The sequence below is a fragment of the Limanda limanda genome, chromosome 1, assembly GCF_963576545.1.
Source record: "Limanda limanda chromosome 1, fLimLim1.1, whole genome shotgun sequence".
Classification (NCBI taxonomy): domain Eukaryota; kingdom Metazoa; phylum Chordata; class Actinopteri; order Pleuronectiformes; family Pleuronectidae; genus Limanda; species Limanda limanda.
Genome location: NC_083636.1, coordinates 24,591,112 through 24,611,851, shown reverse-complemented (window position 1 = coordinate 24,611,851; position 20,740 = coordinate 24,591,112). Strand labels below are relative to the sequence as shown.

General features: G+C 41.9%; 2 protein-coding genes across 3 annotated transcripts in view; both read left to right on the top strand.

Annotated features, from left to right (window-relative positions):
- Nucleotides 1–8,359, top strand: part of rasgrf2a (Ras protein-specific guanine nucleotide-releasing factor 2a) — a 39,853-nt gene extending 31,494 nt beyond the window's left edge. The window contains exons 17-29 of the mRNA XM_061074083.1: nucleotides 1,938–2,063; nucleotides 2,164–2,253; nucleotides 2,412–2,518; nucleotides 4,345–4,457; nucleotides 5,354–5,414; nucleotides 5,530–5,559; nucleotides 5,797–5,900; nucleotides 6,423–6,507; nucleotides 6,668–6,865; nucleotides 6,953–7,032; nucleotides 7,123–7,240; nucleotides 7,430–7,498; nucleotides 7,616–8,359. Coding sequence (XP_060930066.1) covers nucleotides 1,938–2,063; nucleotides 2,164–2,253; nucleotides 2,412–2,518; nucleotides 4,345–4,457; nucleotides 5,354–5,414; nucleotides 5,530–5,559; nucleotides 5,797–5,900; nucleotides 6,423–6,507; nucleotides 6,668–6,865; nucleotides 6,953–7,032; nucleotides 7,123–7,240; nucleotides 7,430–7,498; nucleotides 7,616–7,711 — 1,277 coding nt within the window. The 3' untranslated portion in view covers nucleotides 7,712–8,359. The remainder of the gene's footprint in view (nucleotides 1–1,937; nucleotides 2,064–2,163; nucleotides 2,254–2,411; nucleotides 2,519–4,344; nucleotides 4,458–5,353; nucleotides 5,415–5,529; nucleotides 5,560–5,796; nucleotides 5,901–6,422; nucleotides 6,508–6,667; nucleotides 6,866–6,952; nucleotides 7,033–7,122; nucleotides 7,241–7,429; nucleotides 7,499–7,615) is intronic.
- A 4,375-nt stretch (nucleotides 8,360–12,734) lies between these two features.
- Nucleotides 12,735–19,742, top strand: ckmt2a (creatine kinase, mitochondrial 2a (sarcomeric)). Of its 2 annotated transcripts, none has more exons than XM_061072857.1 (9): nucleotides 12,735–12,883; nucleotides 14,904–15,102; nucleotides 15,327–15,422; nucleotides 15,537–15,758; nucleotides 17,352–17,437; nucleotides 17,850–17,973; nucleotides 18,517–18,651; nucleotides 19,329–19,454; nucleotides 19,626–19,742. In XM_061072857.1, the coding sequence occupies exons 1-9, from the start codon at nucleotides 12,735–12,737 to the stop codon at nucleotides 19,740–19,742; spliced, it is 1,254 nt and encodes a 417-aa protein (XP_060928840.1). The 2 variants fall into 2 exon arrangements, with proteins under 2 accessions (XP_060928840.1, XP_060928832.1); XM_061072849.1 differs by lacking the exon at nucleotides 17,352–17,437 and adding an exon at nucleotides 15,988–16,073.
- The last annotated feature ends 998 nt before the right edge of the window (nucleotides 19,743–20,740 follow it).

Below are 20,740 nucleotides of genomic sequence, written 5' to 3'. Positions count from 1 at the left end.
CAGGGGAATCTGACCGACACCCAGCTGCAGAGCTAGGTTAGAGTCCATAATGTTGGCATCAGAGCCAGAGTCAATGAGGGTGGCGAGGGTCTGGGATCCCTCAGGCAGTAGCAGGCGGACCTGGCACAGGGATCGTGGGCTGGAGGAGGAGCTAGATGTATGACTCACCAGGAACTCCTTCCTTCCTGATGAACCCGACCTTTTAGCGGGCACCTGGAAATAAAGTGTCCCGCTTGGCCACAATACAGGCAGAGGCTCCCCTCGCGGCGTCTCCTCCTCTCTTCTGGAGTTAGACTGGCCCGACCCACCTGCATGGGTTCAGGCTCCCCTGAATACCGGCAGCCAGAAAGCATCGATACGTCGGAAGCCGCTGGTGAAGGGGCGGGCTGGCGTCGTCCTGCGAGCCCCTGATGTTTCTCCCGCTGTCTCGCTTGAATGCGACGGTCAATGCGGGACGCCAGCTCGATGATGCCGTCGACAGTGGTGGGAAGGTCGTACGAAATCAGTTCGTCTTTAATGTAGTCAGCGAGCCCCATCAGGAATGCGTCGCACTGGGCAGCCTGGTTCCACTCACTGGAGCTAGCCTGGCTGCGGAAGTGGATGGAGTAATCGGCCACTGAACGAGACCCTTGCTTCAGACCTAGAAGCCCTCCAGAAGCGTCCGGACCTCGGGAAGCTTCTCCGAACACTTTGCGGAGCTCAGCGGCGAAGGCTTGGAAAGTGGAGCACGCTGGAGTGCGACGCTCCCACTCGGCTGTTCCCCACAGCCGAGCGCGCCCCGTCAGATGATTCACGGTGAACGCCACCCTGGCGTCTTCCGAAGCGAAGGTGTGGGGCTGGAGGGCAAACAGGATGGAACAGTTTGTGAGGAACGGGCGGCAGCCCTCCGCGTCCCCGGCGTAGCGTTCAGGAACCCCCACACGAGGCTCCGAGGCGGAAGCAGAGGCAGCCGGGACTGGTAGAGGCTGGACTGGTTCTGGAGGCAGAGGGACAGCTTGAGCAAAAGCTGCGGCGAGTTGTTGGACCTGCGAGGCTAGCAAGGTAACCGCCTGCTCCTGCTTAGTCACCGCCAGTTGAACATCTGCTGAGTTCGAAAGCAGCAGCGCCTCGTGGTGCTGGAGCATCGCCTCTACCTTCTCCAGGCGATCCATCGGCGTGTGCGCTGGGTCCATGTCTGGCCAGATTGTACTTTCACGGGTATGGTGAGGACCCAAATGCAGCACAGGCAGACGAGATCTTAATTGGTAATGAACTTTATTTTTCACTGCAGTCTTAAACAGTTCTTAACAGTGGCAGGGTGAAAAGTCTTTGTTCCCAGTGATCTTCAGCGAGATCTGGCAAGGAGTGAGTCTGGTGTTGCTGAGTGGAGGCAAGGTCCACAGCAGGAGGATTACCTAGATGCAGACAGGTTCAGTGGTGAGCTGTGTAGCAGGCCGGAGCAGGTAGCAAGCAGGTAGCAAGCAGGTAGCAGGCAGATAGCAGGCAGATAGCAGGTAGCAGGCCGGAGCAGGTAGCAGGCAGGTAGCAGGCAGATAACAGGTAGCAGGCCGGAGAGAGAAATGCTGGAGGTCAGGCATTTACGCAAGACAATCTGGCACTGAAGCAGAGACAGGAGCAGGCTTATATGCAGCCAGGGCAGGGTGTGGAGAGTTGGCCTGATGAGGGGGCGTGGCTAACAGGTAGAGTGGAGCAGAGACAGAGGAGTGGAAAAATACCAGCAGACAGGAGATGAGCAGACTGTGACAGTGACACTCTGTCATGGACAATGACGTATGCATTTTATCAAACAGGTTGTAATTATCTGTATCCTTTTTGTCCATATAGTATATAAATTGGTGGGCTTGTCCTTAACAGACAATAAAGTATGTAGATTACAGAACTGATCATATAATCACATAGTCAAAACAGGTGTTGTGTGACTTCTTTTTTCCTAACAGCTGTCTTGGAGACAGTATCTCTGGACAAGTTTCTTCCGGAAATGCCTGCTAGCAGCGAGCCGGGCGACATGTCTCCCTGTCGATCACCTTCGACGCCGAGGCACCTCCGCTTCCGACAGCCAGGAGGTGCAACATGGACCCACACATCTCATTCTACACACGCAGAGCAGGCAATGTGCCGCTGTGTCTCTGACTGGTGTTTAATACTGTTTCTAATGTCTTGCAGTCTCACCAGGAGAGAACTCTCGCTGCACAATGTCGCCGGCTTCTGCTTTTGCCATCGCCACCGCTGCTGCTGGGCATAGCAGCTCCCAGGGTGAGCACGGCAAGAGAAGGTCAAAGAGACCTCCAGCTGGGGCAAAGAAATGCTGTTTTGTTGGAACTTGAGCTCCAATGTTTGCCAGTAATTACAGTTAGTTGGCTGTTCAATTGTGTGAAATCGTCAGCCTGATCTTTTCATTTTATTTCTCCCAGGTTTCAGTAATTCCGAAAAAACCTGTGACAAAGAATTCATCATCCGCAGAGCTGCAACCAACAGAGTTCTCAATGTGCTGAGACACTGGGTTTCCAAACACTCCCAGGTGAGTCCACACAGAGTGTACAGATTCTGAGAGAGGTCATCAGTGAGACCGGGTGAATACAAATACATTTTAAGTTTAAAAGGGTACAAGATATACCTTGAATGACTTGAGAGCTTTTGAAATCAACACAAAAAGTGTTTTTTTGTGCTTTAAATGGCAAAAAAGGCTAAAGTAATGAGTTAAAACAGGTTTGTTATCCCATGAAGAGACCTGGCTGTTAGCTCCAGAACAGACAACACTATAGTCCTCTCAGATTTTTATGTTGCCTGATGCGGCCATTGGTTTTCCTACATAATCATTCACTTGGTTCTTGTTGAAATGTGCAACAGCCACAAGATGTCAGTAGATCCTCCAGGCGGGTCCTTTAACCTGTGCAGCAGCAAACCACTGTCTACTGGCTGTGCATCCCCTCATGGAGGCAAACCACTGTCACTAGCTGATGCGACTTGTTGGTTGACAGATGTCTGCCGGTGGTTTAGTGTGGTCACATACAAAGTCACACTTAATTGTATTTTCACAAGTTTCCAGCAGCTATTTGTTTTGTGTGTGAAAATGTTGTAGATAAGCTTGATGATTAATGATTGTTTACAATACCACTTTACTATTAACCCCGTTTCTTCACAGCTCTGTAAAGAAGCTTGTGTCTACTTCTCTCTCCATGACATGACTTAGAGTTCACCTGAAAGAGTCTGTTGTGATCTGTTTTCATTGCCATCAACCCCCCCCCCCCTTACTCCTGTCACTATTCCCTGGTGGGGGTGCTCTTTGCGCTGAGTGTCTTTTCTCCCTCCCAGGACGCATTCAGAAAGGTCAGCCTCGTCCCTAGGGACGCTACAGGACGATCATTTTCATTCCAGATTATATAAGATTCTACTTCTGTACCTGGATGTTGTGTGAAAAGGGAACATTTGTTATTTGTTCTGATCGATTGAAAACGTGGCTCTGGCTCCATGTGGGAGACATCACGGTTTGTTGGCAGTGATGAGTGCTGAAGTGTTAAATAGTTCTTACATTGAGTGGGTCAGTGTCATGGGACAAACTAATATAAAACCAATATAATGATGAAGACCTTATCATTGTACAAAAATGTTGTCAAACTTGACTTTACATGTACTTTACTTACTTACTAAATTAAATTAATTAATATGAAAACAATGGTTCATATTAATGTATCAGAGTTAGCCTTTAAAACATTTTATCTACAGTCCCATGGCAGGTTGATGTTAAAAATAAAAACAACTAACAGTAAACAAATGAACAAAAACAAGCAGACAACAAACTTACAGCTAACACTTAGACATGCATATAAAAAACCTAGTACATATACAGACACAAAGCACATCCAGTTCATATAATGACAGTCTATATTATAGTATATACATAGACAAAAACACATAGGCACATGGACATCACAAATATCTGAAGGATTAGAAAACGCTAAGTGGGTAAGTGAAAAATAAACGTACTCAGGCAAAACCCACAGTATACAACATTAAGTAAAAATTTGACTATGAAAAGGAGAAAAATAACAATGAATACGATACTAAAATGACGATGACGAAACTTTTCCAGTAACCATTGTTTTACAGAACTGGAGAATTAGTTTATAGTTGTGATTGTCTAGTTATTTCTATGAGTGCAGTGTTCCAGGTGTGTGCTGCTCGATGGGAATAGTCTGATTGTAAAAGATTAGTTCTACAATCTCCTCTACTAGCTCTTGTGGTTGATGTGCTTTGATTCAGTGTGATGAGCTCAAGTGCAAATGTGCAATCATGTGGTATAACTGTAACTGTTACATTATGTGTATAAATGTGTTTGTCCATCAGGACTTTGACATGAACAGTGAACTGAAGATGGGGGTGATCAGTCTCCTGGACGAGGTGCTGCGGGATCCAGACCTGCTGCCGCAAGAGAGGAAAGCTACAACCAACATATTAAGGTGCAGAGTCCCCACACTAGAAACTGCATTTTAAACTGATTAGGTTTATGGGGACATTATTTGCATATATTTGTTGTTTATTGTCCCCCGTTCCACAACCTAAGTATTTAATAGTTAATGTATTATGTTTGCTGTTATATCGGTTCTTTTGATTCATTTAATAACATGACACCATTGAATGTTCTGAAAACAAATTTCAGTAAACAGATGATTTTTCCAAGTTGGTTAATTACATCAAAACATCATATGCAAATTAAGTTTAAACCAATATTTAGTGCACCCCTGTTTTTTCTCAGACATAAATTATTAGTATGAATGTCTACTGCAGTTTTCTCTCTCTCTCACTCTATAAATATATATATGCATTTATCATAATTGGTAGTATATTAGTAGTTAATATTTTATTACTTCAATTTATTGAACCTCAAATCTGTATCTTGTATTTTTAAAGCAACAACAGGAAATCCATTCATATCTGGAGCTCCTTGCGTCTTTATTGTCATTTTTATTCTCAGATATTGAGAAAAGAATTTTAACAAATTATTTGGATCTAATATATATATATATATATATATATATATATATATATATATATATATATATATACGAGAGGAAGATGCAATAAAAGACTTTTCCATAGCTTAGTTGCATCAACAACAAGCAGCATTTAAATTTAATATAACTTGTCTTTTAACAAAGATTAAATAAATAAATAAAAATGATGAAATATGGATTAAATAGTGTATAGAAATTGCATATTAAACCTGAAGACGTACATAGTGCTGTGTATGTGGTGTGCAAATGTGCATATTCATAGCCATTATGCTTATTATTTCCACCTTGAAATTGGCATCATAGAAGTAAAGTTAACATAGTTCCTCTGCTTTGCTCTTCAGTGCCCTTTCTCAAGAAGACCAAGACGATGCTCAGCTGAAGATAGAGGACATATTACAAATGGTCAGTATTTCCACCTGTTATTACATCACAGTAGGGATTTACTCATGTAGAGTAGCTTTTACTAAATAAAGCTCTGAGCAACTGTTAAATCATTTGTCTCCTGATCATGGAACAGAAAAGCTGTCCCCTGCTACACTTCATCGCGGTAAGAATCATGTTGCTCCCTCAGAGAAAAGCTCCAGTTCTAGTTACTGTGCACTGTGTCACAACCCCGCAACACTGATAGCTGGTTTCACAGTACACAAAGTTAGCTTTGTGTTTGTGTGGTATCGTAGTTCTTTGAAATATATGGTAATATCATTATGTAAGTCTGTACACATTCAAATACATATTGTACAAATATATTTATTATTTGCTGGGGTTTTTGTGTGCGTGTCTTTAGGCGGAGAGTCCTAAAGCTGAGTGTTTTGAGTCTCTGTCGGCGATGGAAATGGCAGAACAGATCACACTGCTGGATCACATTGTGTTCAGGAGTATTCCCTATGAGTAAGTGCATCCACTACATCACACAAAGCGGTTTGAAACAGCAAAGTGCACAAAACAAAATAGACATCTTGGTAACTCGTTATTATACAGGTCGGTAATTTCCTTGTCATCTTCATGAATGTTTAAAAGTCTTTAAAACTTTATTTGAAATGTAAGATTGCCATTAGCACCCAGAAGCAGTCGTGTGTGTGCAATATATTTGGTGAATTTAACTAACAGGAAAGCATGCTGACAGTTTGTAGGCAGATGGGCCAAGAAATTCCAAAACTCCTAAACAGAATATCCAATAATCTAATTTGAATTCAAATCAAAGAATTCAACGCAAGGAAAATAAGTCGCATCCTAAACTCCAAACCTAAATACAATAAGTCCAACAAAAAGATTCACAAGACAAATCAAGTCCGGCCAAAGTTCCAGACAGAGGCCGAATCATGACATGTGACCACAGCAGTTTCTGTGAAGTAGTCGTCATGCAGTGATAGCGGAGTGTGTGTACGATGCTGAAGGTTTCCTGTCCTGCAGGGAGTTCCTCGGTCAGGGCTGGATGAAGATTGACAAAACTGAGAGGACTCCGTACATCATGAAGACCAGCCAGCACTTTAATGATGTAAGACTTTGTGTCGCTCCCACTGAGTGTAACCTGGTTATGATGTTATAAGCTTTTGCAGTTTCATTTATGAACCTGAGGTATATATTCACCATATTCCCACGGGGGTGATTTAGCTTTGACATCACATTAAGCATTTGAAGTGTCCCTCTCTGTACAGATGAGCAACCTGGTGGCGTCTCAGATCATGACCCACACTGACGTGGGCTCCAGGGCCAGCTCCATAGAAAAATGGCTGGCGGTGGCTGATATCTGTCGCTGCCTCAACAACTACAATGGCGTGCTGGAGATCACCTCAGCTCTCAACCGCAGTGCCATCTACAGGCTGAAGAAGACCTGGGCCAAAGTCTGCAAGCAGGTTGATATCCCCTCATTAAATAGCTGTTATCCATCCACATGATGTTTCTTTGTGTAATTTTGTCATTTGTCAATTTGTGCTTTCTAGACGAAGGCGCTGATGGACAGGCTGCAGAAGACGGTGTCATCCGAGGGGAGGTTCAAGAATCTCAGAGAGACTCTTAAAAAGTAAATTCAGCTAATTCTCAGAGGCAGATTTTTCCTTGGGTAAATCAAGTCTAAAGTTTGTATGTGTGTGTGTGTGTGTGTGTTTTGTAGCTGTAACCCGCCATGTGTGCCGTACCTGGGCATGTACCTGACTGACCTGGCTTTCATTGAGGAAGGAACACCCAACTTCACTGAGGAGGGCCTGGTCAACTTCTCCAAGATGAGGATGGTAACAATATAGTCTTCTACACATGTTAAAAGCAGTGTGCACAGCACACGGTGTTTGAAAAAGCTTTTATCCATTTCTTTTCATGGTGTTACTGTGTTCAGAGAGAGTTTGACTGTGAAACCTTTAGGATCAGCTCAGAACCCTCTTATTCTAAAGCGTTGTCTTGACCCTATGCCTCCGCTCTCTCAGATTTCTCATATCATCCGGGAGATTCGTCAGTTCCAGCAAGCACCTTACAGGATAGAGCACCAACCCAAGGTGCGTTTAAAACATACTTTTAAAACAGCTGCCCTTTAACAGTACAAGTTTATTTTTGTGGAATGAATGATTGTATTGTAACTGTCTCCTCTGTCCTACCCCCCCCCCCCCCTCCAGGTGACTCAGTTCCTCCTGGATAAGACGCTAGTGATGGATGAAGATACCCTCTATGAGCTGTCACTGAAGATTGAACCCCGAGTACCACCTGGCTAGTTACATCTTTAAATACACACAAACAACTATGTTTTCCAGCATAAACACAGGGCCAACAATTTAAGATAAGGCAGGAAACACTGCAATTTATTGTGCTTAGGGATCTCAGGAGAAAATGTGCCTTGTTGTATGAATATCTGATGTGTATATTACAGTAAACAGAATGGACTGTGAAACATACACAACTCTGCCATACAATTGTACAGTAATGACTGTAGAAACAACATGTTAGCTACTGAAAGTGGCACTAGAAAGTAACCAGTTGCTGCTACCACACTGTACATACCAAACAATCTGCCTCTGTAGTCTTGCACATAAACACTGTCAGATGAGTTTTGTATAGTTGGTATGATCATGGCCAGATTAACCTGCTTGAGGGACCAAGTGAGCTGCTGGGCCCATATGAACCGTCCCTGTGTGACAATGTCTGGATGCTGGTTTATTGGGAGGCCCCACTTGGCGGTGTGGCTGCTTCAGAATTTATTTACCAAGACGCAACGAGGAAGCTCAGCAGCTACACGGGATGGAAACGTTTGTTGTGGTCATTTCTTTTGTTTTCTATGTGACAACAAAACACATGACACCAGCCTTTAGAGACACAACCCATAATGCTCAATTCTCTGTAGTGGACTGTGTTCCAGTCGTATCCTCTAGAATTTTCCTTAAGAATATCTTACATAAAAAACGGCAAATTCTTACTGAGGAAATAAGGTCATTTTTTAAAAATCTAATTTGCATCACATATTCTACTATATTTATTGTTGACACCATGCAAACATTTCCCCCAGAAAGAGAAATAATAATGGTCTTGACACCCAGATTTTTGGGGATCTGAAAGTCTGGGTCCTTGGCTGAGATCGTCTCTTGTTAATCCAGCCTGTTGTGTGAAGAATTTATATGTGTAGAAATACACTGGGTTACCTAAACAGCTGCACAGAGTACAGTTCAAATATTTAATCTACCTGAATTTGCACTGACTCCTATGTCTGTTGGTGTTGTTGATGCTCAAAGTAACAGGAGATCTTGGCATGTGCTTCATTTCAACATTTTTATATCTGCATTCATTTGTTAAAACATTTTTCTGTGGTTCCAGTTTATATTCTGTTGCATGTTACAGAAAAAATAGCTTGAAAACATTCCAAAACAGAGAGAAGACATTTTTATTCATCTTGACAATCAAAAACACATCAATGGCTTCCAATCACGTCTGTTCTTCTTATATTAGTCATTTTATACAGAAAGGTTTCTGACTTTATATCTTCATGTTTGCTCTTTTTTAAAGAATCGGCCTAAAGGTTTCTGACATTCTACAAAACCCAGCAACTCAAGTTGTTTTCTATGTATCACTATAATTATTAGTTCCTTGTCATATGATCATTTAATCATATTTTAAACTTTGTTGTCTTTTAAGTAAAATAGTAATGTCTAACTATTGATTTTGAATGAAAGTCTATAGACTCTAAACCTGTTTCTAGCATGAATATAGCATGTTCTCCCCTCTTTCCTCCAGATTACTGTGATCCTGGTAGGAGACTGTTACAGAGTTTTATTAGGTTTATTCATTATTTTGTCCCGTTCCTGATGTCAGGAATCTTTAAAGCCCTTTAATGTACAAGACCCTTGATTTCTTATACTACTGTATTCTTTGAAATTCTACTTCTGCTGTTTTATTTTCCCATTCATTTCTCTGTGTAATGTACAGATATTTACACACTCCAGGCTTAAAAATAAAAGCGACATTTTAATTTTGATACAGTTGCAAGTTGTTTTCATAATGAAATTAGTGGAGACACCAAGATATCAACAAAGGAAATTTGCTTCACAACCAAACACAGACAAAAATATGTAACACAGAATACACAACCAAACAAGAAATGGCTACAAATCACTGAAAACAAACAAATAACCAAATTGCAATATCGTGAAACACAACTAAACAGGGCAAACACAAACAAATACAAAAAACAACTAAATACGCTTACAACCAAAAACGTAAAACACAACCAAGAACGAATATATAAACAAAAACAAAAAAAACACCAAATGCAGAAACAATACCACACACAGGAAATGCAACACAGCCAAATACTCAAAAACAACCTGTTTGTTTTTCAATGAACGGCTGGAATCCACACATTCAGAACACTGACTTTGAGGCAAAAGGTTTTAAAGTGTTCAACATAAAACCTGTAAAGGGGAATGAATGAATTAGCAGATTGTATGTGTTCAGAGTCCAGGGTCCCAGCAGGTGATTACCTCCAACCAGTCCAGAGCAGGTGGAGGAGCGGTGTTCCAACACAAGAGCTCAGTAACCGTCTGCAATGAGGCTGCTATTGTCAGGCAGGAAGATGATCCTATATAGGCACAGGTGAAATAGACTTACTCTTTAACCAGCATAGACCTTCATCAAATTGTATTTGTATAGCCCTTATTCACAAATAGCAATTAGCCTCATAGGGCTTAGCAAGGTGCGACATCCTGTGCCGTTAACCCTCAGCAAGAGTAAGGGAGAACTAACGTATTAAGAGGTTAAACCTCACAGAGACTCACGTGAGGAATCCCTCTACCAGGACAGACAAGAGTGCAATTTACAACATTGATGAGATGAGTTTATACGAAAGAAAATGTCTGACAGAGATGAAGGGAGCAGTAATAACCAATGTAATGATAGAGTAATATCTAATTAGAGTCATATATATATATATATATATGAGTAAGCATGTTATATATGAGCAATCTAGTTTACCCTTTCTTATTTGTATGTGTTTTCTGAAGTTGCTATTAGGTGGAGGTGTCAGGGTCACCAGGGAGATCAGGAAGTGGAAGAAGTAGAGTAGTAAAAGGGAGATCATGTGTATGAGTGTGCGGCTTCAGCTGATATTTTCAAGGTCAAACCAGAGAGTGATATCGGACCCTTGGTGGTCACAGCTCAACGTGAGGCAGCCTGTGCTGCTGCAGCTCATCATTGTGGCGCTCTATTGGTTTATAACTGTGTGTTTCTGAACTTATGATTGGCCTCCAGTTTTTAATCCCACATGAGGGGGTGGAGCCCCCGGTGAGAGGAGTGTGAAAAGCTCTTTAACAAGATACCTTCAGCAAGAAGTCAGAGCCGCTTTTCCACAGGTACCGTACCTTCTTTTCTTCTTTCTCTTGCAAAAACTCTTGATTAGCTTCCTGTACTTACAAGTGCATCTCAAATTGTCTGTGAAATCGTCTCTAGATTATGCATCAAAGAAGACAGGGGTTATATTTTATATTATTTTATACATTTAGATATTTTTGTTTGCTTTGGATGTTACTTGATAATCTAATATGAATCACAAGTGTGTGCATGTTTCGAGAATCAAAATGTTTAAGATGTTAAAGGTGGATAGAGGCATGTGATGATGACTTGATGTAGCTGTAATTACAAGGCGTAATAAGGAAAAAAAGTATATATATATATATATATATATATATATACGTTTATTGTTTGTTTTTTCTTTCACAGTTACTATGAAAATCTTTTCCTTTTTTCTTTGAATCTTAATAATTTTCAATATAGGAGGCAGTGTTAACTCATCTATGTCCTTTGGAGAGGACGAGACTGGTCTTACGTCCCGTCCGGCACGTAAGCCCCCCCCACCCCACCTCCCTATCTCCCCGGGAGTTAAAAGGTCATACTGATCAGGGGGAAGAGAGTCTGAGTCTGAGGTGGTTTTGGTTTAATCCTGACCATAAGACCATGTGATCCATAGTGTCAGTTAGCAGTTGAGGCTTTACCACCAGAGGACACTTGTATCATGCAACCAGGGAAGATGTTTCCTGTTGCAACTTACATAACAAATAATCGACAATCGAAAAGGAGATAATTCTCTTTATCCTATTTTTTTTTTACCATCTCTGCTGTTCCATGTTATTTTCCTTCCTCCTTCCCTGTTTCCATCCCTCTGTCCAGCTGACTTGGCCTCATGAGGGTCCGGTCTTGTGACCAGGTTTGAATGTCACCGAGTCCTGAGCCAGAGACGGTTTGGGTTTTGGCCAAACAGTGGATCCTGGCAGCACTACTGCCTGTCCAGTGATCTATAAATAATATCACCCAAAGAGGCCAGAGTCCTTCACCTCCACAGACTGAGGCAGGAAAAAGAGACAGGGATAAAGAGTCAGTAAATAAAATAATCACACGAATTACTGGGTGAATGTGTTCCACCCCAGTTAGCAGTGCAGGGGACTGATTGGCCAAGACTCACCTCTGACCAGGATTAACAGGAGTAATGACGTCTTCACAGCTTCCCTCTATATTAAGACACAGCCGCATGGTCTCTGTGAAGGACGGGCTGGAAAATGACCTTTCAGTTTTATGAAACCCTAATCAAATGTAACAATTTGGATCAGTTTTGATGGACTTAATCTGAAGGTTGTGGTCTTATTTCCAGCCGGGCATGAGAGCTGCCTCCTCTTTCCTCCATCACCGGCACTTCTTTGGGTATTAGTAATGACTGAAGCGTAAGTGGTCATATGAAACCTGCCATTCTTTGGTACTGTGAGTCTGTGATAATGCTAAGAGGCTAAGAGCATCTGCCACGGTTCTTTCCACTAATCTTGTTAATGTATCGACCAGAAACCTGTGCCTGGGGGGGCACTGTCTTAGCAGCAGTTAGTTGGCAAAGTCGTGAGCTCGTGGTTACAACCTGGGAAGTAAGTGTATAATGACAGACAAAATTACAAAGATAAAATCTAACTAAAATAGCAAATAATGACATACTAAAATATAATTAATACTGTGACATAGTGAAAATATCATGGCGGTACTGTACACCTTCACAAATATGATTGGACGTGTCGAGTTGGCAGGTGGCCATGCACATGTGACCCTGTGAAAAGGCTTCAGTCAATCCTTCTAATCTTAAGTGCTGTTTCATGAACTTCCACATTGTTTGCCTTGTTCTTTATTCATCACATTTGAAGAGTTTAACAATACACTGACTCTCTTTCTCCGCAGCTCTTTTTCTACTGACAGAGTCTGAACAGAACAAGCAGAGAGATGGCAAACTCTTTCACACGAATGATCTCTGGCCGCAACACGGCTGTGCTGTTGGCCAGCTTGGGCGCGGGAACGTTGGCGACTGGCTTCCTGCTGAATGAAAACAATTCTCTTGCTGCCGAGGCGAAGAAGATGCTGTATCCTCCCAGGTAAGACAGGCTAACATGAAGGCCACATATACAGTAAGAAGGAGGCAGAGTCAGGGGCGGATGGTTCTTTACTGTAATGATGTAACAGGAAACAAGGACTGCATCAGTTTACATCCTCTTCTCAGAACACTGTCTCTCTGCTTCAAATGCAGACTGAGAGAGAGAGATTCCTGGGCACCCGCCACAGCTCAAAATAATCAACATATTAATATAAAAATGAAGATACATTAAACAAGAACCCATTTATCAGTTAACACAATCTTCTAACAATGTTAGAACTGATCTAACATAACCATAGAGAATAAATACATGTACACAGGTATGAGAAATCCATATTCCCCCATTCTCTTGTGGGCAAATGGAACATCCCACCTGAGAGTATACCAAGTCAGTTAATGTATAGGAGCTTAAAGTTGGCTGGAATATCAAACCACAACATTACACACAGCTGTTTGCAGGATGCATAGCAATGAGGTAATGTAATATAATTCTCATTGTGATCTCATCCATCTTGCTTGTAAAAGAGACCTGGAGTCTCACTGCAGTAAATCGTTGCTCCTCCCAGACCACAGACATTAAGAATAGTTCATAGAAAAAGTCAATTTGTCTCCCTGATAGTCTCATTTTCTTCTGTAGGTCATAGGTAGCAATATTAAAATAAGACTTTTCCATAACCAGTTAAAATCTCCACGTAGGGCCTTTACATTGTAAATAAGTTGTGGCCTCTTTTTGGCCCCTGATTTAAAAAAAAAAACCTAGATCCGCAACTGGGCGGAGAACAGTAGGAGGCATCATTCGCTGGGTTTTTCTCAAATTCCAGTGGATGGACGGCCTTGATGAGTCACCCAGTGGTCCAAGCTCTGTTATTATCTGCCCCGACAACACAGACACTGACTACGTGCTTCACATCACTTGCACATTTCAGACGAGTGACTCACTGCTTTATGTTTCGACCAGAGAAGCAACTGAGGCGACATCAGTAGAAATACTTCATGAGCTCATTTGTATGTTTTTTCAAAAGTGAAACTGTACAGAATCAACAGATGTGTTTTGAGGCCCGCTGTGACAGTGCGTTTCATGTCAGCACATACCCAGTGAGTATGGAGAGGGCACACCAGCCATGTTGGCATCATCCTGTGGTATCACCAACGCTCTCAGGTTTCCTCTGCGTTACCTTTGACTCACTCTCCCTCACCCTCTCTCTCTCTATCTCTTGCACACTCACAGCCTCTCTCTCCCGCCCCCAAAACCCAGGTTAACTCCACATCATCCAGGTCTCCACACTTGACTGATATGTCAGAAATTTGCACCAGTAAATAGTAGAACATCAGCTGGGACTGGTCTTCAGTCCTCCAGGATGTGGCCCTGGTGTTGAGCCTGTGTCAGAGCAGAGGTTTTTGAGCATTTGAATTTGTGAATATACAGAAAACACCATCATACAAGTACTGTAAGGCTGCTTACAATCACTATTTTTTGTTTTCAATAGGGTGTCTGGTCAATGAAATGTCAGATCAAGTGTCCATCATTAGTCCCTTAAGACCAGCTTGATGTATTTTAAATTGCTTATGTTTACTGATTAGAATTGAAAATCACCAAAATTTTAATTATGTTGTCACTGAATTGTGAAAAGTAGCTAATATTTGTATTGAACCAATTCACGTTTTGGTATTAATGCTTAAAATATGAATTTAACATTTTAAAGATGATCTAAACTGTTTCCAACTTATTTGATATCAGTTGACTAATAAATTAATAAACTATTATTTACAAGATGGGAGCACTGGCTGGTTTCTGTTTGTCTGGGGTCTGACTTGTAAAGTCCTGGGGTCTCCTTCTCATGGAAGTCAGAATTTAGTTTTCATGACAGTGACATTTTGAGAGCGCCTTCCTTTTGAAACTGGATGCTAGGATGGGATCGGAAGAAAAGGTTTTAGAATGTGATGTTTGATGGAATGGGTGTAGAAAGTCTTTAAAAGCAAATCTGCATTGAAAGCACAAAATCTTGTCTATACCCCTGTAGCTCTGACTACCCTGACCTGAGGAAACACAACAACTGCATGGCCGCCTCTCTGACTCCGGCCATTTATGCCAGACTGAGGGACAAGGTCACCCCCAACAACTGGACCCTGGACCAGTCCATCCAAACTGGAGTGGACAACCCCGGGCATCCTTTCATCAAGACGGTGGGGTGTGTGGCTGGTGACGAGGAGAGCTACGAGGTAAGAGAGGTCGAAGGTCACAGTTTGTTCTCAATCAATCTATCAATCAATGAATGACTCCAAAATTTAGTGTATGGCTTAAAAGTTCCTTTTTAATCTTGGAAATGAATACTTGACTTTATTAAAATAAACTCATTCTTTCTACACCAACACACACACACACACACACACACACACTTTTGAATCCAGACTTCCACACTTGACCTGTGAACTGTTCCCTGCAGGTGTTTGCTGAGCTCTTCGACCCCATCATTAAAGACAGGCACAACGGCTACGACCCCAGAACCATGATACACCCGACTGATCTGGAAGCCTCCAAGGTGTTTCCATCATTACCCCCCCCACCACTCCCTTACCCCTCCATCCATACATTTCCTGAACCTATCAAATATTTTCTTCAAAATACTTTTCATATTTTCTTTTCTCATTTCCAGATAACCAACGGCGTGTTTGATGAGAAATACGTCCTTTCGTCCCGTGTCAGGACCGGACGCAGTATCCGCGGGCTGAGCCTCCCCCCCGCCTGTTCGAGGGCCGAGCGCCGCGAGGTGGAGCGAGTGGTTGTCACGGCCCTGGCCGGCCTGAAGGAAGACCTGGCTGGGCAGTATTACAGCCTGGGGGACATGACGGATAAGCAGCAGCAGCAGCTCATTGATGTGAGTTTCATCTTGGCTTATTCAAAGGAGCAAGAAAATTGTTTCCCTTGTCCCTGAGATCTCGGACCACTCTTATATATCTGCTGTATCATTTCTTACCATTCCTTTTCCCCCTGCTCAAATCACATTATTGACAGCTTGCAATATAAATGCGCATAGTCCAGGAGGTAATGTAGGTTCAGTTTTATTGACCTTTCTGCTTTGACCGTCTCATGCTGCGCCACATAAGGATCACTTCCTGTTTGACAAGCCTGTGTCTCCATTACTCACATCGGCCTTCATGGCCCGGGACTGGCCTGACGCGAGGGGCATCTGGTAAGGCTGATGTTGTTCTGTGATATCCAGAGGAAATAAAGGAAATGCAGTTTAAAGCATTCTCACCCTGAACTTTAATGACCCACATGCCCTTTTCCTGTCCTAGAGTTCCTGTTCGGTGACGTGCACTCATTCACTTAGTTCTCCTGCTCTCCACTGTAGGGGGAGGTTGTAGATTCTTCCAGTGGTGGAGGGAGAAGCACTCAGACTTTTTACACAAGGAAAATTAGCAGTGCTTTGCTGTCAAATTACTTTCAAGGAAAACATTCAAAGTGCTACATGACTGAGAATTTAATAACCGTGTGTAACCATGCCAACCTGCAGATAAATACTGAAGACAGAAGTACCAAAATCAGAACTGAATCACCAGTGAGTAAAGTGGTCAAAATAAAGCACATTTACTCAACTGCTGTCCCTAATTTGAGGTACTTGTACTTTACTTCACTATTTCCATTTTATGGTAGGTACTAGTTACTTTTAAGATAAAGTTCTTAGGTTATGGATGATATAACAAGCTTTTAAACTACAACACACTGAAGATGAAAGAGGAAATCAGTGTCTCCAGCCATGTTGCATCCTGACGTCCTCCAAACAGCAGTTCACTCTTGAAAATATTTTTATCATGTTTTGTTAATGATAACTTAAATGATCTCTGCCATGTTTACCAAGTTAGAGCCACTAGAGGGCAAAGGTCATCCTACCAGACCCTCAACAGAAGTTTGACTTCTGCCATCAGTAAGGAGGTACACGTACTATTGGAAAGCCAAATCATAAATATATTTGAGATCATTAGTCCCCTCAGTTATATAACTAGTTTCATGATGACTTCTTGTTTATTATATTTATTTATGTATTCCATGCACTCTTATGATGTGTATGAGTTGTGTGTTGGTTGTATGACCACTGTTTGCAAACCAAATTGCCCCTTGTGGACAATAAAGACTTCCCTTAACCTTAACCCTTAACATACATGTATAATAATACAGGCGTCAAAGGGACCAAACCACAACTTGGATTTTCACATCTTTCTGCTTACGTTGTTTTACTCGTAGTTTTTTAATGCAGAACTTTTATTTGTAACAGAGTATGTTTTACACATAATCTACATAAAGATACTTTTGCTTAGGTAAAGTATTTGAGTACTTCTTCCACCACTGCTAAGTTACTTTCCACCACTGCTGTCTCACCAAACTATAAAACAATCCTTCTACTCCTCTTTAACATCCCCTCCCTGTGTTTTCTCCTTCAACCTGCCTCCCTGTACCCACCCACCTTCAGGACCACTTCCTGTTTGACAAGCCTGTCTCTCCACTGTTGACCTGTGCCTTTATGGGCAGAGACTGGCCAGACGCCAGGGGCATCTGGTAGGGTCTGTTCGTCTCTCCTGCCTGCATGTCTGCTGTGTCACCATTTACACTCTAGCCTCTACATGCTGAGTCATGACAGCAGGAGTGTATGAAGGGACTTTGGGGGCCCTAGGCAAAATGGATCCTGGGGCTCCCTTTTAGTTTGGGGCCCTAGGCAATTGCCTGCTCTACCTACCCTCTTGCAATACCCTTACGTGCCAGTGATTTGTTAAACTTTTTAAATATCTTCCTACATCTTGTGAAGCTCAGTAGTAGCATGTGTGTGTGTATGTTTCAAAGTAGCATGAATATATGAATGACTATAAGAAAGTCTGCTCCTTCATGACCCTATGTGAGTCCTCTCTGGAAATGAAAGCAGCTATTTTCCCAGAGAGCTCTTTATTTAATTCCTGTAGCTGGATTTCTACAGGCACAACAATGAGAAGACCTTCCTGATCTGGGTGAACGAGGAGGACCACACCAGAGTCATCTCCATGGAGAAGGGAGGCAACATGAAGAGAGTGTTTGAGAGATTCTGCAGAGGACTCAAACAGGTAGAGAGGAACATACAAAAACACAAACACCAACACAAAGACAGGATAATAGATGTGGACTTTGTGTAAAAATATGATATCTTACCAACTATTGTGGGGGTTACCAGGGGGTTTTGTGCATGTGGACATTCATGTTCCCCTCAGGATAAGTGTCATTACTTCAGTTGTCATAAAAACTCAAAATGAGTTAAGTTTGTCCAGTTTGATCTACTGTAAAAAACATGGAGAACATGTTAATTAAAGTATTTAAATATAGAGTATTTAAACATAAAGGGCTAATTTAGGGTAAAGCCAAAGACAATTTAGGTGAAACACACTGTTGAAATCAATATCAGGGTTATTCTATATTTAGTTTCTGACAATAGATCCCTTTCACCTAAATCCTACACACTGGACCTTTAATGTCAAACATATTTCAAGTTTTTTATCTTAGCAATAATGTAAAATAAGATCTTGGAGCATTTGTAATTATAACAAATCAAATGGGCCAAATTTGGAAATATAAGTGACTGATCAACTCTGTGCATGTCACATCCCATATAGGTGGAGCATCTGATCCAGGAGAGAGGCTGGGAGTTCATGTGGAACGAGCATCTGGGCTATATCCTCACATGTCCCTCCAACCTGGGCACCGGCCTGAGGGCGGGCGTGCACGTACGCTTGCCAAAACTCAGCCAGGTAATACATGCACACTTTCAGACGACTCAGCAGCTGTTGCGCTTCGTAACAGTCACAACTCTGTAGGAACATCCACAGACACAACTTTAACCAAGTTAACAAGAATAGTCTGTCTGGTTAATTTTATCGTCTGCAGCATTAAAGTTCCATTTTTCTGCAAAATGTTTAAAACATTTTGTGATATTCTGTGTTTTATTGATGTTAAATTCCATTCAAACTAAAGTTAAATGAATGTCTCCTACTAATAAGTAAAGTTTGTTCCTCAAAGCCTGATATATCTTATTCATTCCTATCAAACATTTAAACACACTGTTACACTGGGTCACATGTTCCTTCATCACCATGAACACACACACAGACACACTGTAGTTATTTTGAATCAGTCCCACATAGACACTGTCCTGCTGCACAAAATGTGGATTAGTATCAAATAAAAAATTGTCCCCAACAACTTTTTTAATTCTGTTTGTGTGAAGAAATGAAACCAGACTCTAAATGTGGTCTGCAGAGGAAGCTCATTAAATTGAGGTCAAGAATCAACACAATCTCAACTCTAGCCCAAAGCTTTTACCAAGAATTCAAATATAATTAAGTATATGGTATATTAGCATTTGTTCTTCAATCTTTCTTTTACAATTTACTGTCCAATGTAACAAATGATTGAAAACCCTGTGCAGGACCAACGTTTCTCCAAAATCCTCGACCACCTCCGGCTGCAGAAGAGAGGCACAGGCGGGGTGGACACGGCTGCTACCGGAGACACCTTTGACATATCCAACAACGATCGTCTGGGAAAATCTGAGGTGAGGATCAGTCATGATACATTAAGAAATATATTTTCATGCTGTTTATGTGTTCATGTTATTCGGGGAACTTCATTTCCATCATCAGACTCATAAATAGCTGATCTGAGTCACTGTTTTGCTGTAGAATGAACTTTATGAGTGTGTGTGTGTGTGTGTGTGTGTTTGCAGGTGGAGCTCGTCCAGATGCTAGTCGATGGAGTCAACTACCTGATTGAGTGTGAGAAGAAGCTGGAGAAGGGCCATGACATCAAAGTCCCAGCTCCCGTTGCTCAGTTTAGGAAATAGATGCTGGACTCCCGGTGCGTCCGATGTTAGATGGAGGTCAGCGCTCAGTTCGGTGCTCCCTCCCACACTGAGCCAGGGGAGAAACCTAAGAATGACCAGCGTCCACTGCTGCAGAGGAGGTCCTTTCTTTACTCCTCCCACAAAACTTTAGGGTAGCCTTATCTAAGATATGATCTGCTGTTAGGGGGAATTCTACCTCACTTTAAGGTCTTCACTGTAACCCCGACTTTCAATAAAATCAACGATAAATAGAAAAAACGACACTGTATTTTGGACTTTTCTTACTTTTCTTCTTCTTATGTGTTATTTAACCCTGTTTCACAAATCCTCCTTCATTCTTCCAGACGGCTTCCTTTTCTTTCTTCTTTTACAGCTATAGCTACAGCTACACCACCGGGACTTGTTCACATGTCTTCTACATCACTGTCAAATTTGGAATGAGGACAAGTAGGAAAGTGGGTCACTACTTTTGTAAATAAGCTCCTTGTAGTAATGTAAGCCAAGCACTGCAGCAGCTCATGACAGTTTTGGGTGGAATGTTTCAATACACCTCGGTTACAGCCATGGAATCTGTATCTGAGTAACACAATAGTAAAGTAAATGTATATATTTTTTTAATAATTATAACGACAATCACCAATCTTTTCAAATTCAAGCGCTGCGGTGTTTGTCTCTGCTTTAAATGAAACCCTGAAACTTTGAACCACAAGATATTTGGCTCCTCACTTCTATAAGCAGGATGCTGAAAGACGCGACTTTCCTGTTTAGACAAGTACATTTATATAATGAATATTAATGAATATATCAAGCAAATTAATGTTTTGGACCTTGGGGTTTTCAGGGCTCGGCTGTTAAGACATTTGTATTTCTTGGAAACACCTCATTTTGAGCCTCTTATTGATATCAACAAAACAAAAACATCCATTTCCCCACCTGCTTAAAAAGTAATGTAATACTCGCTGACATTCGACAGCCACCGGTGTTTACTGATGAGGAAA